We start from the raw sequence: 21,632 nt of genomic DNA, 5'->3' as shown, positions 1-21,632 counted from the left end.
GTCACTCATAACTGGTGCTAATGCTAACAGAAAGTGAAGTGTGAGTTGTCAGTACTGATAATGATTAGGGATTTGTGTACCTTTATATAACATTAACAGCTGAAACAGCCATTTACGAGGCATAGTGTAGTATGCAATCTGAACCATGTCATAATCTCACATTATTTATGTGCTCTTAATATTGCTACGTATATGTCTCATTAAGGGGGGTAGGACGTCAAGCGGCCCAACTTGGAGCAAGACAGGCACCACAGGACATTTTAATTCCCACTGTTTATACTTTTACAAATAAATTCGTAAAACTTTGTCAGCATGACCAGGAAGGATTCAGGATTCACACTCATAACAGTGGAAGTTCAAACACATATCAGAATAATTTTTTTTTTTTTTTTTTTGCTTGTGAAATTTCAGCATTTTTTCACTTACTGTTGGCTGCATTTGTTGCTATAGGTACACTTTTCTTCATAAGTAAGAGAGATTGTTCGATGAATTTTGCGCAGCATACAAACCATACTTACAGGTGTATGAAACTCTAGAATTTTCCAAATCTATTAAAAACTGTGGTAAAAATTGAGGTAATTAACTATAAGAGTTGAGTTTTTTTTCTAAACATGAAGTTTAAAATGCAACAGTTCATTCATTTTTTCATAAATTAAATAAATTCTAGAGTTTCATATACCTGTAAGTATGGTTTGTGTGCTGTGCAAAATTCATCCAAGAATCTCCCTTGCTTACAAAGAAAAGTGTACCTATAGCAACAAATGCAGCCAGTAGTGAATGAAAAAAAATGATGAACTTTCACATGTAAAAAAAAATTTTGTTATTTTTTTGAACTTCCACTACTATGAGTGTGAATCCTGAATCCCTGCTGGTCATGCTGACAAAGTTTTACGAATTTATTTGTAAAAGTATAGACAGTGGGAATTAAAATGTCCTGTGGTGCCTGTCTTGCTCCAAGTCGGGCCACTTGACATCCTACCCCCCTTAAGTGCCAGAAGAGAGAAAAACAATTATGGGGACAGGATTTAATTCTCTGATTTTGGGTTTGTAGTCTGATGCTTCTATTTGGACAGTGTACAGTGAATGAACCAGAGATTCTGCTGTACAGTTCATCATAAGGCTGCTTTCCATGAAAGCTGCAAGACTTCCTGATCTACATATACATCTGATATTTGGAGAAAGGGATATAAATATTTGAGAAATATGTTTTGAATGACTATCTTTTCACCACCCATGGCTGCATGTGTTTATGGCAAATCCCACAATTGCAGTTTCAGCTTCATGCTATTAGCAAGTAGTTCAGCTGCAACAAATAACTAATGAAGATTAAAGCTCAACATTTCTCAGGAATCGGATATAGTTACTACGTATTGTGTAAATGAAATAATCAGAACTGACAATTGGAAAAAAACTACTTAAATGCTGAAATACAGCAGCTGCCAACAAGATAAACAGAAATAAAGAACAGTAGATGTGAGTTTACATATCTCTTGTTGATATTTGTTGTACAAACTGCCTGTATAAAAGAGCAAAATATGACATGTTAAAAGAACGTGTCCTCCTGTTGTCAAACTGACAGACAAATAAATCAGTCTTTTGTAAGTTTACCAGCGTATACAGTTAAAAATACTCTTGAGGAACTGACCTTTTGATGCCCACACATCTCATATCATACTGGTGGGAAACAGATGGCAGACAGCTTCAACATATTTAGAACAATGCCAAAGACCATACTGAAGGCGCACACAGGCATCATGATACATAAGCCTTTGGCATCATAAACAAATATTCTCTTGCAAGGAGCTAAAAGTTTTGGGAAAATGAGGGATACAACACTTTGTTATCTGTGGTAAAAAGCGTTGGTCCATACATTTGAAAAAGAGTTAAAACACTACTTAGTCATGCAGAGACATATAATACTATGGTGTGTCTACAAAGCCTTTGCTATTACATAGTTATTTGAATGATATATAAATTGACATGTAGTATATTACAGAGATATTGAGATACACAGTCAGGAGGTACGGTGCTGTAGGTGGTCACATGGAGCATTCATCTACCATTTCCCGTAGTTTGGAAGACCAAACTGAAGTTATCCAGAAATCTTATAAGTATCTGTTCGTTCATTTAACATATTTTTCTGGACAAGTCTTAAGATGATCATATACTTCCATTTCCTCCCCATATGGTTCTGCCCTTCTGTACCATGCACAAGATGTGGGAGGACACCTCTATATTGCCTGCTCTACGTTTACTCTCCTAAGATGAATGCTGAATATGGAGGTACTACTAATGTTTAAAATGTTACGTGAGCCAATGTGTAACATTTTTCGAGCCTTATATTTAAGATATATCTTATCTGTCTAATATATTCATTGAAGCATGTACCACAATGGATGTTGTTGACTCTTGATTTATTGTTAGAATAACAAAATTGAAATTCCTGGGTTGAGCAATACTCAAAATTAGGGAGAGGCAGCCACTCACCTATAGTGGATTGATGTGTGGAGTGCAGAAAGATTTAACAGAAAACAGTATTCACACTAGCTTTGAGCAATAGCTCTTTTTTCTAGCAAAAGTACACACATTCACATATAAACACCCAAACGCACACTCCTGTGACCACAGCAAGTGTAATTATTGATATTAGATTATTGAAAGCAGTTGACTGAGCTGACAATGAGGGTTAGTAGGAAACAGGCAGATGACTCTGCAGCTGCCCAACAAGACAAAAAGTGCACAGAGAGTACAAAAAGAGAGAATGGGTCGTGGAAACTACGGGGGGGGGGGGGGGGGGGGGACACAAGAGAAAGGTGAAGGTGAAGATGAAGAGGAAGAAAGGGAGGGGAGTGGAGGGGGGCTTGGAGAATACATTTTCTGTTTCTGCACTTGACATACTAATCCACTATAGGTCTATTTTACATATTGATTTATTGAAAGGTTCTCTTTCATTAAATCGAATTAGCTTTTGTAGAGGGTTGTTGGTTAGGAATTTAATTCCTGATTTTGCATTCTTGAATGTTTCGCAAATTTATCTGATTTTCACACAATGGTATAATGTGGGAAATGTTAAGACTCTCGTTTTATTACCTAGTTGTTATTAATACGAATAGGAAAATCTTCTACAGCCAAGATCGCATGGTATTTTTATTTTATTTCACAATGACCGGTTTCAGCATAATATTGCTGTCATCATCAGATCTTTGGAAAATTCTTATTGTCAACCACTATGATACCACTTTCCACTTGCAGGAAACATCATCGTGTTGGCTTGTCAAACACACAAAAAGAATACATGAAATATGCATTGCACCAACTGGGTGCAGGTAAACACATACACAGTGAAGTACTAGCCCAAGCATATCCCAGGAAATAAATGTGATCATATTTTCAATTTGCATCAGTATTCAGTCTTTCACTACACATACTCCTAACCTTATCGGTGGGAGGGAGGTAAAAAAAAAAATTGATAAAATCAGTGTGAAATGAATCTTCTTATTCAAAAGTCTCACTGAAATATTTCTGACCATTGTCAGTCTGTTGCTTCTGATTTATGCAGGAAAATTTCCGATTAATTAGAAACTTTTACTTTACTGTAGGGGTTACTTTACTGTACCAGATCCTGACTCCTACAGTTGTCAGGAGAGAGCTGGGCAGGATGTGGTGTTGAGGTCCTACTTATGCTAATGATCACCAAGAAAACATCATTAACAATAAAGTGCCACACACAACTAGGCCAGTTGAGTAGCCTCTTCAGGTGCAGAAGGCAGGCATGCTCTCATCCCACAGTATCACCAACACAACGAAAAATTGTATGGTGGCTGCTACGTCACAAGTGGCTGTCAACTGCAGAATCACCAGCTCTGTGTATCGAAACAGAAGCCAGCAGCATTGCTGTCTGCCACAAGAATGGGAGGAGCAGGAGCGATGCCCACTCACTTGAAGCAGATGATGGACAGTGTCCAGGCTTTGTAGGTAAAGCCTCCAGCATATCTGCAGGATGATAGCAGCCTCTGCACCTGGTCAGTGTGGCCTCGGAAGTTGTCAGTGCAGCTGGCAGCAGTGGTGTCCTTCCAGCCAGAACTGTGGTTCCATAGACAATCAAAGACAGCTAGGTGTGCCGAAGGTTGAGCTCCATAGCCTCCCATCTTATTGGATAGCTGCAGCTGACACAAGGGCCGAGACTACTCACTGGGCAGTCGGCACTCATCAGTCAGGTATTTATTAATAAGGGTGGTGTCATTATGTTAGTGCGACCCATGCGCTCTGCAATGGAGGGAATGGCTACGACGTGTGTCCCGGTCTTACTTCACTGTCAGTTCTCCTAGTGACTTCAGACTTTCGGAACTTCACCTTTCAGACGCTCTTTTTTGCTAGCTCAGCACCTGTATATTTAAAGTTGCATTGTACCTAGCCATCCGTAAGAAACTCTGCTTTTTCACTAGTATGATGGTATCTCTCAGCTTCCACGATATCATTATGTTTCGCTAGCAGATTTTGGCACTCGGTTGTTCCCGTGTTTGCTACAAGCCACTCAGCATTTCCACAGCTGGCAGTCTACTGGTTATTAACACCGGCAGTTTGGCTTCTGGGAGCTGCCGAGGTAGAATTTGGATGAATTTTTAGTGTCCACCAGGGATACTACCCTGGGAGCAACATTACTGTGGAACAGATACCTGTTGGAGACTTCTGATACAGTGTGAGAAGGAACTGAAATATTTTTTAGTGTTTGTTGTGGCAGTGATGAAGTATAGGCACACCATTACAGAAATAATCAAATGTAGTGAGGAGATTTCTTTGTGTTGACAAACAGGTTTTATGTAAGTATTGTTTTGGCAAATTAATTATGAAGGAGAAAAGTAGACTTAACAGCACTGTTAGGAAGGAAAATAAAAAGTCCATAAAGAAAGTTGCAAGGTGAAAGATGACAAGACTTGATGTTGCTGAGCAGTTGCTATGATGACAAACAAAGTGCAGCAGAGAGTTCTGGCGATGTAGAGAGTTCTGGCGATGTGGCAGAAATTAAGTTTGGTGGGTGGTCTTGTGATGCATCTGTGTTGTTTTTCTTGTTTTGTGATCCAAACCAGTAGTTGATTAATGGCAAAATTACACAAGGATTTTTCTGAAAACATTTTATACAATCCGTGTTCTTACAGATTTGAAGAAAATATCAATTTGCTGGTTTGGTGAGCTTGAAACGACATCACACATTATTGGGGTGGGCTTTTGCACTGTCGGGGTGAGAAATCAGTCACCCAAACACCTGGCAACAATTGTTCACAAGTTTAAGTAGTAATCAAAGCAAATCCAGTCTTCATTGCATCAGAACTTAGTGGAAAGCCCTCACAAAATATTAAAAACTGTAACAGTAGTGATAGGAGATTCTACACACCATTCGTCATGTAGGTGGCCTCTTTGTAAGAAAGAATGATGGCTGTCATGAGTCTGAAACTTCCTGGCAGATTAAAACTGTGTGCCCGACCGAGACTCGAACTCGGGACCTTTGCCTTTCGCGGGCGAAAGGCAAAGGTCCCGAGTTCGAGTCTCGGTCGGGCACACAATTTTAATCTGCCAGGAAGTTTCATATCAGCGCACACTCCGCTGCAGAGTGAAAATCTCATTCTGTCATGAGTCTGTTGGTTACATAATGAGTATTACTGCATTGACACTGTACTCAAGAGATTATTAACAAAGTGAGAATTTATGTTGTCACTTTATTTGATGCAAGCTCATGGGACCACCCGGACTGTGCAAACATTTTAATTTTCAATGTGTTATTGCCTGTGTTGATGTAGTTGTAAGGCAAGTAGTGGCTCGTATCCTGATTCAGATAAACACCTGTAATGTTACATGGACCACATAGATACACGTGTGTAATGTAGTGTGAACAATGTTTAGATACACGTGTGTAATATAGTGTGAACCATGTTTAGATAACACACATGTAATATAATCTGTGAATAGTTAGTGGTCCTACAGCAATTTTTTGTTCGTTATATTAATTTGTACATATTTAAAGTAAAGGCTTTCATAGTATCTTTAGCAGTTTACATAGCTTTGCATGATACATATTAATTACTCTAGTGTTGCACACTAGTAAATGCAACATTTTCTCTTTCATGTTTTTGTGATGCTAGTTGTAACAGCAGTTTCTTTTCTGTCTGCCTACAGTGCTTAGCTCTTACTAATTTGTCAACTGTTGAAAGCAATTGGTGTCTGATGAAAATAGTCATAATTTGCTTTCTACATCTATATGACTACTCTGCAATTCACACTTAAGTGCCTGGCAGAGTTGCTTTTGGTCACAGGCTACTGACTGCTAATACATAAAAATGCAGCTAAAGACTATGTTAACCATATAACTATTCAAATTTTAATCTCTTTCTTCGGATTATCCCCCTGGTTTTGGGGAAGCATGGGATAAAATTTACTCACACTGTTTAAACTACGAATGTGCAAATATCTTGACTTCCATTACCAGTTGCTTCCAGCAGTCCTGTTGTTTGCTGATTTGATTGTGGAATGTTGATGTTGTAATGTGTTGTTTAGGCAAGCGAGCAAGCACCACTTATTCTCAAGATCTGCAGCGGAAAGTGGCTTCGATGATGGAAAGTACGTACCAGGGCCAATTCAGAGTTATTCCTTCATACACCATTGCCTTCCTGCAGTGAATGAATCACATTTCATATTAATAAACGTCTAAACTTTGCTAACTTTCTCCATAAATAATTAATTTAAACACACATTTGCACAGCATAATAATTGTGTTCTGGTAGTACCACTTGATGTGCAATTGCTTTTAACATTCTGCAAATTTAGTGCCACAACTTAATTATGCATGAAGCTTGTTTGTAACCTGCATGTTTTGGGTTATGGTAATGTATGATTGATATTACCTTTTAGGTTTCAAACTTCATCTTGTTGTTGGGAATGCTACAATTCTGCTTCAAAATGCTCTGTTTAGTGCACAAAAGCAACCTTTTATATAGGGATGTAATTTTTAACCATTGAATATGAGAAATTGATGTTTCCGGCAAAGGTGTCACCTCTTGTCTGTTTTTTTTTTTACAGCTGTTATGGATGGCAAGATCCATGTAGTTGAGGGTGAAAGTAAGAGTGTTAGCTTTGTGATAATGACCACTGTGGATATATAAATTTATTAGTTATAGTTATAAGATTGATATTTTGAGTGTTTGGTTTGTAAAACTAATCTTCAAACGACCTGCTTTCATACAGAGGAGACCGACATGGACCGTGTTTTCAAGCTGCCCTCAACTACGTTCATTGGTGGTAAAGAGAAAGCTCTTTCTTTACGAGAGATCCTGAGAAGACTTGAAAATGCCTACTGCCGTCACATTGGTGTAGAATTCATGTTCATAAATTCCCTGGAACAGTGCAACTGGATACGCCAAAAACTGGAAAGCCCTGGTGTGATGGAAATAACGAATGATGAAAAGAGGCTTATTCTTGCAAGACTCACTCGAGCAACTGGGTTAGTGGATAACTCTTTCTATAATTATTGATAAAATAAAGTTTTCTATGTGGGACTACCATTCACATATTAAAAATTAAATGCTGAGCAATCAAAAGGTCACTCAAAACTAAAGAAAGGGAATACCGTCAAATAGTAAACACACAGGAAGAGCATAAAAGATAGGACAGCAGGAAGAACAGCAGGAAAGAGACTAGAGTTTGTGTGTGTTAGTGCATATGAGGTGTTAGTTAAATTTTACACACTACATGATGTGGAAGTAGTCTTGTTCTTCTATTACTTGCATCCTCATACTCATTCCTCCCCCTATTTCCCTCTACTCCTATTGATAAATGCTGCCAGGGGGAAAGACTACATTAACATGTCTTATATCATTTAACCCTTTCATTGCCCTTAGTATGTTCTTGTTTCATCCATATTTTCTTCTCTGGTTCTGCTAATGCAGTAAATTGTTTACTGGAAACACGACTGAGGGATAGGCTCTTGCTTACTACTTGCTACTACAATCATATGTCTTTAGTTTTTTTCTTCATCCAAGTGCCAATTGTTTTCCTGCCTCCCATTCACTGAGTGAATGTTGTATTTCCTGTAACCACAAATTCATTGGTGTCAATGAAGAGGTAGTGTTTTGAGATGTGTGAACAATAGCATACAATTGAGGTTTGTGAACTAACATCACAGATCATGCTGACTGCTCTTGTTGGGCTAAGAATATTTGTTGTGAATGCGTAGAGCTGACAAAATGTGACCTAGTTGTTGGTCATTACAGCAGAGTTTTGAAACATCATTCACATTTCAGTTTGTGACAGTGGGGATTATTCCTTCAATAAAGATAAGTCACCTTCTGCTACAAAGAAAAATGTCAGTGAGTTCTAATAATCTACAAAGTTTGACTCCATTTATTGTTTGATCATCGTTTCATATAATATTTCATTTTTCTGGGATTCCATTGTCAGTAACTGTATGCACTTTATTTTGTGGTAGTTGAGCAACAGTAGTTATCTGTAAGCCATAAGCTGATATTAACTACACTCCAGGACGACACGTAGCACGATTGTTGATGTTTGATTCAACAAAAGTCGCAATATGGTGTTCTCTCTCGCTCTAAGGGACGCTCTATGCTGCTTGTATTTGGTGAGTAGTGATTACCGTGATATACATGCTTTATATCGTTAAAGTCAGTTTCTTTTCTTCCTTTCATAGTTTTTAGTGTGACCTTTGCCTTTCCCACTACTAGTTTGCAGTGTAACCTTTGACTTTTCCACAACCTGAGTTGTACTGCTGCCACATTTCATGTTGTGAGAATAGGTGCAGCTTCATAATCAGTATCACTACTTTCAGTAATTGCTGATAGACTGAAATACTTCAGGTGGTCTCAAGATACTTACTCACACTTTCTCATATTTGGAGATGTTAGTTGTTCATTACACCTTTCATCACCTGATCCTGCTGTAACCAGCTATGGAGCAAGCTTCCATATGTAGGCATCATCTAGAGGAGTCCCCCCCCCCCCCCCTCAGTCTGGAGAAAGCTTGTGGTGCCACTGGGAGCATAATATTCTTAGTTCCATAATGGGGCTTTGGGGGAAATATTGAATTGCAGTAAGGTTTCAGCAGGAAAATTTCTTGGAGTGGAATGGGTGCTACCACCTTTCTTATTGCTGATGAAATCATAGTATGCACTGTTAGGAAGACTGTATTTGTGAACAAGGTGAATGATACCCTGAGATTTCTGTCCAATCTAGGTAGCACAGTGCTGAAGAAACTGAAGATGCTTTCAAAGGGGCAGCATTTCAACCAACATGTAACCACTTTGATTCAGCTTGTTCACAATATCTTGTACCAGAACCACAGTAACTTACTAATTTCCTCTAATGTTCCTAAGCAATTGGACAAACTTAGCTTGTTTCTTTAGACAGTGTCCATCCCAAGAGAATTCACAGTTCATGACATTGAGGTATATGCAATCTTGAGGACAGTGGAGCAGGTGAGATGTGTGTTGGTCATAACTTCTATGTCAGTTTTCATTCACTCGGTACACTAAAACAATAGTATGAGAATGATAGATTGTTACTCAACTTAAAGATGACACATTCGGGTACAGAAAGGCACAACGAAAAGACTGTTAACAGAATGCATTCTGGCTGGGGATAGCGGTTTTGTATGTGTGAGTGTGCTTGCTTTTGTGCGTGCGTGCATTGCCCTTCTGAAGAACACTGGCTGAAACCTCGATGTATAACAGGTCCTCCCCCCCCCCCCCCCCCCCCGTTGTCTGTCTGCTATTCAACATACAATGAGTAACAATTCATTCTTTTTCATAGTACTATGAAATGGATAGATTGCTTCTTGGCCTAGAGCAGAGATGTTGAGTTGTAGACAGGCACAACAAAAAGACTAACACATTAGGTTTTGGCAGCCAGAGATAGTGGTAATGTATTCTGTGAGCTGCATTTATGTGAATGTGAATTGTGTGTGTGTGTGTGTGTGTGTGTGTGTGTGTGTGTGTGTGTGTGTGTGTGTGTGTGTGTGTTTGGAGGAAGGTCTTTTGGTTGAAAGTTAACGTGCTAAGTAGTCTTTTTGTTGTGCCTGTCTAGGCCTCAACCTCTCCGCAATATGCTGAGTACCAGTCTATCCTTTTCATAATATTGTCATTATTTCGTCCTGGATTTGCCATTCTTTGATTTTATTCTTTTCATAATACAGTGAAACTTCTATATAACGTTTTTCAAGGGACCACAAATTCTAAACACTGTATAGAGGAAAACACTATAAAGAGGAAGGCTTCCAAATAATAATCACAGGGCATTGCTGAAGATAGGGATACCACTAATCAGCTTTGACAAATGGTGCCATAGATGACATTTTAAACTTTCACAATAGTGTAGTATGATATTCATTTGCAAATGATCAATGTATCAAATGATAAGTTTCTTGTAATTAAAACATGGGGCCCGGTAGGTGGATGGGTGAAAGTAAATGGTGCCAAAGATCGCAAGCAGAATGTGCGTCACATGTAACGCAACCAGGTTCTGCCGCTGACATACGAAACACGCTGAGTGCAGGCTTTCCGAGCCAGTGCATACTGTGGATCCACAGAACGGAAAACGATGCGTCTACATCCAGTCACTTAAACATTATAAAGAGGTAAATAATTGACCAGGGGTCCAAAAATATGAGCATTACATGGAGGAAATTGTAATATAGAGGAAATGCAGTAAAGAGGAAAATTTAACATTGTTTGTATGGGCTTTTAGTCGAGACCGAAAAAAAACAGATGTAACATAGAGGAAAACGTTATAAAGAGGTTTCACTGTATTGTTCATATTCCGACGTGGAGTTTTCCATTGTTTAGAACACCAAAAGCCATACAGTGCATCAATTCAGCAGACAAAATTGCTTTGTTTGTCGAGAACACCTTCTTTCACGTACATCTGAGACAGAGGTGATATTCTAATGGAAGGTAGGGCATGTCGAAAATCAGGCAAATGATCTTGGTTGTGATAGCCGAGGCCTGTTCCTGCAGTGGCAAATCCTAAAAGCCCTCTATATGCTGTAAGCTATCCATGGACAAGAAGGCTCATGCATCGTTGGGAGTTGGAATGGCTGGAACTGAGAGACAAGTAGTTGCAGTCAGTCTGCTGGTCTGCTGTGCTCTGTTAACTTGGCATTGGTTTTAGCATAGCTCTTCTACAGGTAGGAGGACTCATCATTGTACAGGACATTGACAAGTGTATATCTTAAAGCCCTAGTTTTGGTCAGTGAACACAGTTTTCATAAGGGTGGACAACCCATAGTTTTGTTTGAAATATGATTTCAGTTTTGTGTGAAACCACTCTGTGGCAAGCAAAAAATAAATAAATATATTGAAAATCTCCAAAGTGAGTTCCTCTCATCATGGAGCCTGAGTGACATTTCTTTCCTCTCTAACATTCTACAACCTCTCCCTCTTTCTTCCTCTTTCCTCCCAGAGGAATAAATTAATAGTTCCAAAAGCTAGAATAGTTTTTTGGACCTTTGCATGTCTCTGCTGGCAGTACTTAGAATTTCGCTTCCCTATGGTACTCTTTAAAGTTTGCAATTTTCAGTTGTATATTTTTCTACACGTGCATAAGGTGGTTACATTTCTTAACAAAATGATGCACGCACGACTCACATACCATTTGAAAATAACAACAGGGCAGAAACTTGTCTGTGAGATAATGGGTCAACTTCAGAATAAATCATTCTAGATGAAAGAAAAATGGTTTTATCCTTTGTATCATTTTGTACAGGCAACTATAATTTGTGTAAAAATTGTTGCTGTTTAAAAGGTTGGCAAGAAAACGATAATTTAGCCTGTACCAGCTATATCTTTAAATGTAATTTGTAAACTATATTTCTCTAAGAGAACAGTTACAGATGAAATTAATTGACATTTTGTATTTTTCCTCAGGTTTGAAGCATTTCTGGCAAGAAAATGGTCAAGTGAAAAAAGGTTTGGTTTGGAGGGTTGTGAAATCCTGATACCAGCCATGAAGCAGATTATTGATAGCTCAACAGAGTTTGGAGTGGAATCTATTGTGATGGGTATGCCACACAGAGGTCGTTTGAATGTTTTGGCCAATGTTTGTCGGAAGCCTCTGGAACAGATTTTTACCCAATTTGCTGCCCTGGAAGCTGCAGATGATGTAAATAACTATTCCTTAAAATGTTTAAAACAACAAAATAGTCTCGAATTAGAATAAATTGACCATAATGTTGGTTTAGCCTTCTTTTTATCTATCAATGGTAGTGTAGTAGCTAGTTGTGGGTCTTTATATGGATTACCAACTTAAATTGAATCCTCCCTTTATTTTTATATTTTTGTTTTGTATTGGGGCTTGTTGTGTTTTACATCTGATTATGTGTATCAATTCGAATTATCCTACTAAGCAGTGAATCACTTAAGCCAGTCTCTCATAAAAATTATGTTACTAATATTTTGAAAGGTATGACTCCTGAAAATTGTGATAAGACAAGGATTAAGTTTCTTGCTCTGTTATAATTATTGATTTGGTTATTTACATGGACCGGTTACGGCTTTGAAACCTTGTTTTACACAGGCTTAATATACTTTATGTATTTTGAACATGGTGTTCAGTGCACACTTTTGAGTAACAAGTCAGTACATAAAGAGTATGATGTTATTTCACATATAAACTGCTGTGTTAACATAAGTTTACTCGGATTTATGTTAAGGATGTTAACATAGGCAATAGTTCATTTAATTTACATCATTTCATGATGTATGGAGCGTAAGGCTTGTTCAGTGCTTCTGTATTTTTACAATGAAAAGGCTCCGTTCTGAGATGAGATGTATACATGTCAGGGGATTTTAAAGTCTGAGATGTGCTGAAGAAAAATATTTTGCAGCACCTTTTGATAGTGGCCTTAAGGCTAAAATTGCAATTCTGAAATAAATGGTCTTCACAATCAACAGTAAATGATTTCCTTTTAAAAAATTCTACATGGCTGTGAACTCCAACAGTAAGAAATTAAACAGCACAATGTTTGTTGTGCAAGTGTAATCCGAAGTCCAAATTTGTGAGAAGTAGGAAAGATAGAGAAACAATAGAAGTAATGAAATCAAATGGTGAGCCCTTTCATGATATTTAATGGTAGATTAGTCTGTTCCCTAATCTTTAAATAATGCATTCTTATTTGTTCAGATATGGTGTATTTTGAATAGAAAGTTGAAAAATGTATTTTTTGTTTTCCTTTGTTTTTTCTTGTCTTGTAGATATCGGTATGTAATGTTTCAGTTTTACCACAATTTGCAGTATTTTGTATTTATTGATGCACGATTTATTTATGCTGCCAGTTAAAAAGAAATTTATGGTAGCTTTCACTTATGTACTTTCTCATTTACTATTTTCACAGTAGTATTCTACTTTATATACTTCCTCATTTCTTGCCATTTTTCTTTTTATCTGACTTCATTTGCTGCAAACTGTCATTCTGTTTGTCGAGCTTGTATCCAGTTACATGATTTGCCCTCTAGAACCTTAATTAAATGATGGAAAATGTGGGATAATATGATAACAATATGAATTAGAGTATACTGCTACCTAAATATAGAGGTACTGAGTGGCAGATAGGCACATTTAAAAGTAGCCTAGGCTATTGGACCAAGTCCTTCTTCTGCTACAGTGCCCGGAGGTGAGTGAAGCTGTGTGTGTGTGTGTGTGTGTGTGTGTGTGTGTGTGTGTGTGTGTGTGTGTGTTAAATCAGAGGTACTTTGATACCTTATTCTACTTGTGAATATGCCTGCCTGCTGTTCAGTGCCTTTCTATGAGGTGAGTAGCAACCTATCCTAATTCATAGTGTTGCAATCTTAATTAAGCACCTTAAATTCCTTCTATCTGTTTATTTTCATATTCTACTCATTATCTTGGAGAGTGGTGTGTCGTATGATGTGTTGGTAATCCAGTTTGACTATTTCTAATTTCAGGGGTCAGGTGATGTCAAATACCATTTGGGTACTTACATTGAACGTTTAAACCGTGTGACTAACAAAAACATTCGACTAGCTGTGGTAGCGAACCCTTCGCATCTTGAGGCTGTAGACCCTGTTGTTCAGGGGAAGACACGTGCTGAACAATTCTACCGTGGTGATGGAGAAGGAAAGAAGGTGAGGCCACATCATCCTACTTACTTTTAAATACAGTAGAAAGTACAAGATGGAATAATGACAGTATTAGGAAAAGCAGAGATTGTTACTCACTGCATGCAGGAGACACTGAATTGCAGACACATAGTGAAAAGACAGCTAAACATTTAAGCTTTCAGACAAAATAGCTCTTCAGAAACAGAACAAATACACACACACACACACACACACACACACACACACACACACACACACACTGCTGCTGTGGCCAGAGTGCAGACTGCAACTGCATCTGATGTGAACAGCAATCTAGGGTTTAGTGGGGTGTGAAGGAAGCAGTTGGGGGAGGGGGGGGGGTGAAGGATAGAGCTGCTAGGTGAAGAGTCGGTAGGCTATATTTGGTGGGGCTGGGGGGGGGGGTGGGGTGGAGGATGTGGAGAAGGAGAAAAGACTGAAAGTTTTGGTGAAATAGAAGCCACGTATAGTGCTGGAAGGGGAGCAGGGAAGGACTACTGAAGGCCAAGGTCAGGCAGGTTACGGGAATGAAGGAGCTCCCAGCTGCGCAATTCAGGAAAGCTGTGTTGTTAGGAAGGATCCAGATGGTGCAGGCTGTGAAGCAGTCATTGAGGTGAAGCACATGGTGTTGGCCAGTATGTTCAGCAAGTAGTTGGTCCAGCTGTCTCTTGGCACGTTTGGTGGCGACCTCTTGTTAGTTATCATGCCCATGTAGAATGCAGTGCAGTGGTTGCAGCTGTGTCTGTAGATGACATGGCTGTTATCAAAGATAGCCCCGACTTTAATGGGACAGGAGATTTCTGTGACAGGACTGCAGTATGTGGTAGCAGAAGGATGTATGGGACAGGTCTTGCACCTAGGTGTATTGCAGGTATATGAAGCGTGAGGCAAGGGGTTGGGAGCATGAATGGAGTAGGGATGGACAAGGATATTACGCAGATTCAATGAGCAGTGGAACACCACTGTGGGAGGGGTGGGAAGGATAATTAGTAAGCTATTCCTTCTTTCAGAGCACGATAAGAAGAGGTTGAAATACTGCTGGGGAATGTGATTTGGTTGCTCCATTCCTGAGTGGTACTGAGTCATGAGAAAGTGCTCATTTGTGGGCAGAGTGTTGATATATGGCAGGTGCAGTTGGAGACAGTGGCCGCCGGTGTGTGTGTGTGTGTGTGTGTGTGTGTGTGTGTGTGTGTGTGTGTGTGTGTGCGTGTGTGCGTGCGTGCGTGCGTGCGTTTTTTGTTTGTTTGTTCTATTTCCAAAGATTGGCTTTTTTCCCCAAAAGCTTAAATGTTTAGCAGTATTTTCATTGTACCTTTCTGTAACTTGGTGCGTCCTCTATGTGGTGTGAAGCAGTCTGGCCTTCCCATAATACTCTTGTTACTTTATGTACTAATTTTTGATTGTTTGGTGAAATATTTTGAACATTGTTTCATGTCTGTTCTGTTTGAATATAAAGATACTCGAACATCAAATTCGTCTTTTGCTATAGAAAATTCTATCTTTTACTTAAAAAAGTAAGTGAGTAAATATGCCTTACATTCCTCTACCAGGTTATGTCCATGCTGCTACATGGTGATGCTGCATTCTGTGGTCAAGGCATAGTGTATGAGACCTTTCACTTGTCAGATCTGCCTGATTACACTACACATGGAACCATTCATATTGTAGTCAACAATCAGATTGGTTTCACCACCGACCCAAGGCATTCACGGTCCTCCCCATATTGCACTGGTATGTATTCTGTTACATTTTTGTGTGTATCTGTTAGTGGTGTGTGTAATACATTCTGTGTCTAACTATTAAATTACGTTGTAGATGTTGCCAGGGTGGTAAATGCACCCATCTTCCATGTCAACTCAGATGACCCTGAAGCTGTAATGCATGTGTGTAAAATTGCTGCAGAATGGAGAGCAACATTCCACAAAGATGTTGTAATTGATATTGTAAGTAGAATAAATCTGCTGTTGTGTTTTGCAGAAACTGTACAAAACATTAAATTCATTTGTGTGTGGTTACGATTCAGGTCTAGATAAAACAATAGTTATTACTTATTTATTTTTTTCATAAGGTCAGTGTGTGTGTATAACTGTCCACCTCCCCCCCTCCAATCACTCCGACCCTATTCATTGACGTAATAGCTAAATATGCAAGCTGGATCACTGTACCAACTCTGAGTTACTATCAGTTGTAATGCTTTATTGGGTAGAGCATGAAAATGTTCATATTTGTTCTCTTGTATGTTTCACAACCTTAATTAATTGAAACATTTAATATGGCACTACAGTTCTGTTCAGCACACATTCATTGGTTTCTGTGTCACTTGCAATCCTTTTGTGCTGTGATTGATACCATTACCAAAAGACTTAACATTATAAGTTGCAGCACAGGAGTCTAATCACTTATGGTCATTTCATTATATGTAGGTAGGCTCCTTTTAAGTTATTGAGTTTTTATTAATTTCCTGCTTTTGTCGTAGTGTTTATTAGATGTATGTGTTTTCTCTTTGCTATCATAGGTCTGCTACCGACGCAATGGCCACAATGAAATTGATGAACCCATGTTCACCCAACCATTAATGTATCGCAAGATCCGTAAAACACCGCCAGCATTGGACAGATATGCAGATAAACTAATAAATGAAAGCGTTGTTACAGCAGAAGAGGTTAAGGTGAGTGTTGTCTATAATGTGTAGTAGATATATACGATACTACCAGACAAGTATAACTATAACAGCAACAAACGAAAGTTAACACAATATCTCAACACAGAGTTTCAAGAAAAATGGAAGAATGAAATATTTATCCAAAGTCATCAAAATTACAGAAGAATGGATAAAGTGGTTGGGAGCAGAGGTGTTAGAAAGTTAATAATAGCTGCACACAGATGGAGGAGGGGACCAGGCAGACTGCCTCTCTTATACTCGGTTCATCATAAGAATAAACCTTATGTAAACATTGCACTGTGTATTCTTCCACGTTTGCTGGAACCTAATTGGATTGTGTTTTACATGGAGCGGAGGCCAAGCTGTCTCGAGTACAGTAAAGTATGCAAAGGGGATAAGTTTTATGTTGTGCATTATGCAAACATAGATTCAGCAATAATATGGGGCAGCAGCTTTACCGGCACATTTGACTTCGACAGCACTGGCCAGACAAGTGATCCAACTAACCTGCAGTGATGCGAACAGTTGCAGTAAAGACGTAAAAAGTGACGAGCAGAGAACAATATAGCTTTGAATGTCATTTAATTTTGAAACAGAAGGAAATAATGTGTGGTAAAACTCAGGCGATACGCTTCGTAAGTGATTGGATGGAAAACAACGCGCTCTTGATTATAGCTAACACAGTACTGTAATTAAAAACAAGAGTTATAAGAATGCCGGCTTCAACAGTGGTCATTTTTCTGCGTGACCTATGTGCGGCACAAAAGTGCACTGATGGGATTTTACCACATTGTTAAATATTGGACCACTGAAGGTGTTAGTCAGTCATCTGGTAATCTAAGAACTTCTTCCATATCGGACTTCGAGGAATACATTTCATTTCAGTACAGCTATGTTGACAATGAGGCGACCAGCAACAGAATCCCAAGCCACCAATAAGTCCACATGTCGTCCTCTTTTATGACAGACTGTTCTGCATTTCGCCATTGTTCGGCAGTGATATATTACAAAGCTTTGTGCATTAGTTTCACTATATTTGGCAACTTAAATGTTCTGTTATTTCTCACAACAAATTCCTTAGCTTTGTTCTAAGTCAGTTTTATTGGATTCAGATTGCAGTGTTGATGTGGCACAAGTAAAAATGCAGCAAGGGTAGTGTGTGCTCAATGCCCTGAAAATGATTGTTTTCTATGTTTCTACGATGCTTATCACTCTGGTTCATGAGAGACCACATCCGTTCTACAAAACGTTGGGCATTTTCAGACAGAGACTATTTGATTTCTCATTTTTCTCCAAACATTTTAATTCTGTAATGATTTCTTAACTTCAACAATCTTTTATAAAAGATCGATAATTAAGAATGTGTATTTTCAGTGAAAACCAGAATTTTGCGTGTGACATGTTATTGGAAACTAAAAGACATGCATTTTTCTTACTTACCATCCGCGGCTCGTGGTCTTGTGGTAGCGTTCTCACTTCCCGCGCATGGAGTCCCGGGTTGGATTCCTGGTGGGGTCAGGGATTTTCTCTGCCTCGAGATGACTGGGTGTTGTGTGTCTTTCATCATCACTGACTCGCAAGTCGCCAAAGTGGCGTCAGCTACAGAAAAAGGACTTGCAATTTCGGCGGCCGAACACCCCGCATGGGGTCTCCCGGCCAACAATGCCGTACGATCATTTCATTTTTTTTTCTTACTTACCACATATTTGATGAATTTCATATTTAAATATTTTAGGTATTCAACCCGAACAGAAAATAAAATAGATTTGTACTCTCCAACAAGTTTTGAATTGCTGTCTGCCACCATGCCCGTATATTAATCTATGTTGCTACTGATTACGCCATGCATATGATTAAATTTTGTTCCCATACATTTACTACATACTGTTTCTCAAAAAACTTCAAGGCTGATTTTTCTTTATAGTTTTATGGAAACATTAAGAACAACTTGTTTCTAGTCATTACGGAGCAGAAAGCAGTGTCATCCATTTTCACGGTACTTATGAACAGCAAGACAGTTATAGCATAAGTAACATTTACAGAGACTTTGACTGTACATAATTATTGAAATAAAAATTATATTGCTAAAGTACGATTAAGAAAGATGTTGATGGCTGTTAACACATCAGAATGTATTTAAGTTTCATACACAGTGACATAGTAATAAGATCTCTAATACTTAAGTTGGACCTACTTCCAAGGGCGGAACAACACCAGTGTAAGAGAGCTGCAGCTGCTGACCAATCATCGTGTTTGTGTTTGTTTGCATCAGGTTTATTATTATGATGAACAGAGTATAGTTAATGATATTTTACCATAACTTAATGGTGAATGAGATGGAGTGAAAGTAAAATGTTTGACTTAAACTTGCAGAGTTTGCCTAAAATTGCTGTAGACACTGATCTAAATAGTCAGTGCCAATGTACATTTGATATCTTGATAGTTTGTGTCACACTGACAATAAGTGGTAAGTAAGGATGAGAGAAAATGAAGACTGACAAAAAGGGACAAAGCCAGGGCATATTAAATACAACAGTTGATGGTAGGTTGAGTACCCCAAAGTGTACCCCCATCTACACCTGTATGAAGTGCTTGTATAAAGTGATTGAGACCTGGTTCACAAATCTTCCTGTTGTGTTTATTGATATATTATGCACAGATTATTATATGTGCCCACTACAGTCTGTCACATATCATTCAGCAATCAGTGACGTTTATGTCTACTAAGGGAAATAAAAAGTGCTTGCACTGTCTCTGTGCACAAAGGTCTGTGTTCACAGCAGAAACAGAATTGTCTCACACATGAATTTAGGCAGTGCTCATTATTATTTGCCCGTTTGCACTCTCAGTTCAACAGCCATTACTCATTTTTTCCACCTCCTCCCCTCCCCCCACTCCTCTTTCTCCTTCTACCAATGTTCTTCTCCTTTCCTTGCCACAGTTTCTGTCACTGTCTTCATGTGTTTATGAATACATTGATTCTTCACTCATTCCTTTTTTGTTGCTCATGTTTATGATGTTGTTTATTGTTTTAATTTTCAGTCAGACTTTCTTCTATAAGTTACTGTTATTTACCCAAATGCAAGCTGACCTTTCTTTCCAATTTTCATAGTCCAAAAATGTGTCTGTCGTACAGATTCAGGGGCAAAGCCTAAGGAAGTTCCAAGAAATGCCACTAGAAGCCACTATAAGTAGTTATTTAGCCACGGAAACTGTTGTGGCAATGTTTTGAGTATAGAATGTTTTTTTATTTTTTATTTATTTATTTATTTTTTTATTTTTCCGCCCCTTGGGAAACTCAAATTTAATATTGTTCATCTTTGAATTTAGCAGTTTTTCAAACATTTATAACAAAAATAAATAAATCTCGTTTCATAAACACCATCAAAATGGAAGTTTTTAAGGAACTTACAGACATTGGCAAATATGATAATTACAGTTTCACGATTAGACAGCTACAGCTCCATTTGGAAGCTGTTGGTACATGCTGATGTACGTCGAACCACTTCTCAATGCTGCCAATCTGTGATGTAATAATAGTAAGTGTTTTACTGCTTTAATTTAATTTCCTGTTTATGAGTACAAATAAGTTCCACATTTGAACGTGGGAGTCCTTATAAATGAGTTTTTATGGAACTGGTGCAGCAAGAATTGTCTGTGATACCATTTCTCACAGCCCACCTGCGTTTAGTTCGTAATTATGGCCTCCTGTATTCTAGGTGACTGTGCCCTGTCTTGTTTGTGGAACAGTATTGACAGGCATAGAAGATGCTACAGGAGAAAGATTTTCTGCAGTGATGACAATACTTACAGTTTGCACTTTGAATGGATCACTTATACTGGAAATGATTCTGTGTAGACAAAGCATGTTGCGAAATGTTAACTTCCATGGCTGGAATTGTCACAATTTATAAAATGTTCCTGGCTGTTATGCCATGATCAAATGGATTACGCCTTAAATTGTATTGTTTAGAGTGTTAAAAAAAGTAATCTAATAAAGTACCCTGTCTAACCTCTAACAGAGATGATACAGATCAGTGTCTTTAATATGTAGATTGCTCTTCACCACATTTATATCTTTTAAATCAAGTACGATATTCTGTCAAGCTGAAAGGTAACGTTCTTGGATGAAAACACTATATTTTGTCAAAAGAAAAAAGTAATTCGGTGACATTCATATTATATTGAAAGAGTGTATATAACTCAAAACATGAGTTTCAGTACAGTCTATATAACTCTTAGTGGCCCCAGTTCCTCTCAGAATATTTCGGTAGATATTGTGAATTCTCACTGGTCCCAGTGTTTGGGTTGTAACTGTAATTTTAACTGTCAAACTGTGTAAATTTAATTCCTGTGGATTAATGCAGGAAAGTATTACTTCCTACAAATCCCTGAGAGCTGGCGCCACTTTATACTTTACCCGTCATACGATGAGCCATATTTGTTTAGATTTTTAAGTGTGATGCAATGAACAAAAATTCTGTTTTCCACTGTGTGTGTGTGTGTGTGTGTGTGGGGGGGGGGCATAAATCACCTGTGTGTGTGTGTGTGTGTGTGTGTGTGTGTGTGTGTGTGTGTGAGAGAGAGAGAGAGAGAGAGAGAGAGAGAGAGAGAGAGAGATTAATTTTAATACATAATTGTGGTTGTAGTATACAAGTGAGAACAATGTTCGTGTTCATCGCCACTTTAAAACATTAGTGCTATAGTGTTTTTGTTTACTATAACCAGTTTCATATTAATATGACGGATGTACCATTTGTGTACACCCATGAACAGTGATTGTGCAAATTTATGAGTACAGACATATGCACTTGATAATGGAAAACAGCTGAAATC

General features: G+C 38.4%; 1 protein-coding gene across 5 annotated transcripts in view; it reads left to right on the top strand.

The window, feature by feature from the left end:
• The window catches only part of LOC126203990 (2-oxoglutarate dehydrogenase complex component E1-like), a 129,942-nt gene that overhangs the window by 29,225 nt on the left and 79,085 nt on the right, over positions 1-21,632 (top strand). For 3 of the 5 annotated variants that reach the window (XM_049938422.1, XM_049938421.1, XM_049938424.1), the window contains exons 5-10: positions 7,237-7,492; positions 11,924-12,158; positions 13,961-14,140; positions 15,685-15,865; positions 15,950-16,077; positions 16,650-16,802. In XM_049938422.1, the coding sequence (XP_049794379.1) occupies positions 7,237-7,492; positions 11,924-12,158; positions 13,961-14,140; positions 15,685-15,865; positions 15,950-16,077; positions 16,650-16,802 (1,133 nt within the window). Of the gene's footprint in view, positions 1-6,549; positions 6,613-7,236; positions 7,493-11,923; positions 12,159-13,960; positions 14,141-15,684; positions 15,866-15,949; positions 16,078-16,649; positions 16,803-21,632 lie in introns of all 5 variants that reach the window. The other 2 variants (XM_049938420.1, XM_049938423.1) reach the window with 1 other exon arrangement.

The sequence above is a fragment of the Schistocerca nitens genome, chromosome 9 (assembly GCF_023898315.1).
Source record: "Schistocerca nitens isolate TAMUIC-IGC-003100 chromosome 9, iqSchNite1.1, whole genome shotgun sequence".
Taxonomy (NCBI): Eukaryota; Metazoa; Arthropoda; class Insecta; order Orthoptera; family Acrididae; genus Schistocerca; species Schistocerca nitens.
Note: the sequence above shows the minus strand (reverse complement) of the source record. Positions and strands in the feature narration are given on the sequence as shown.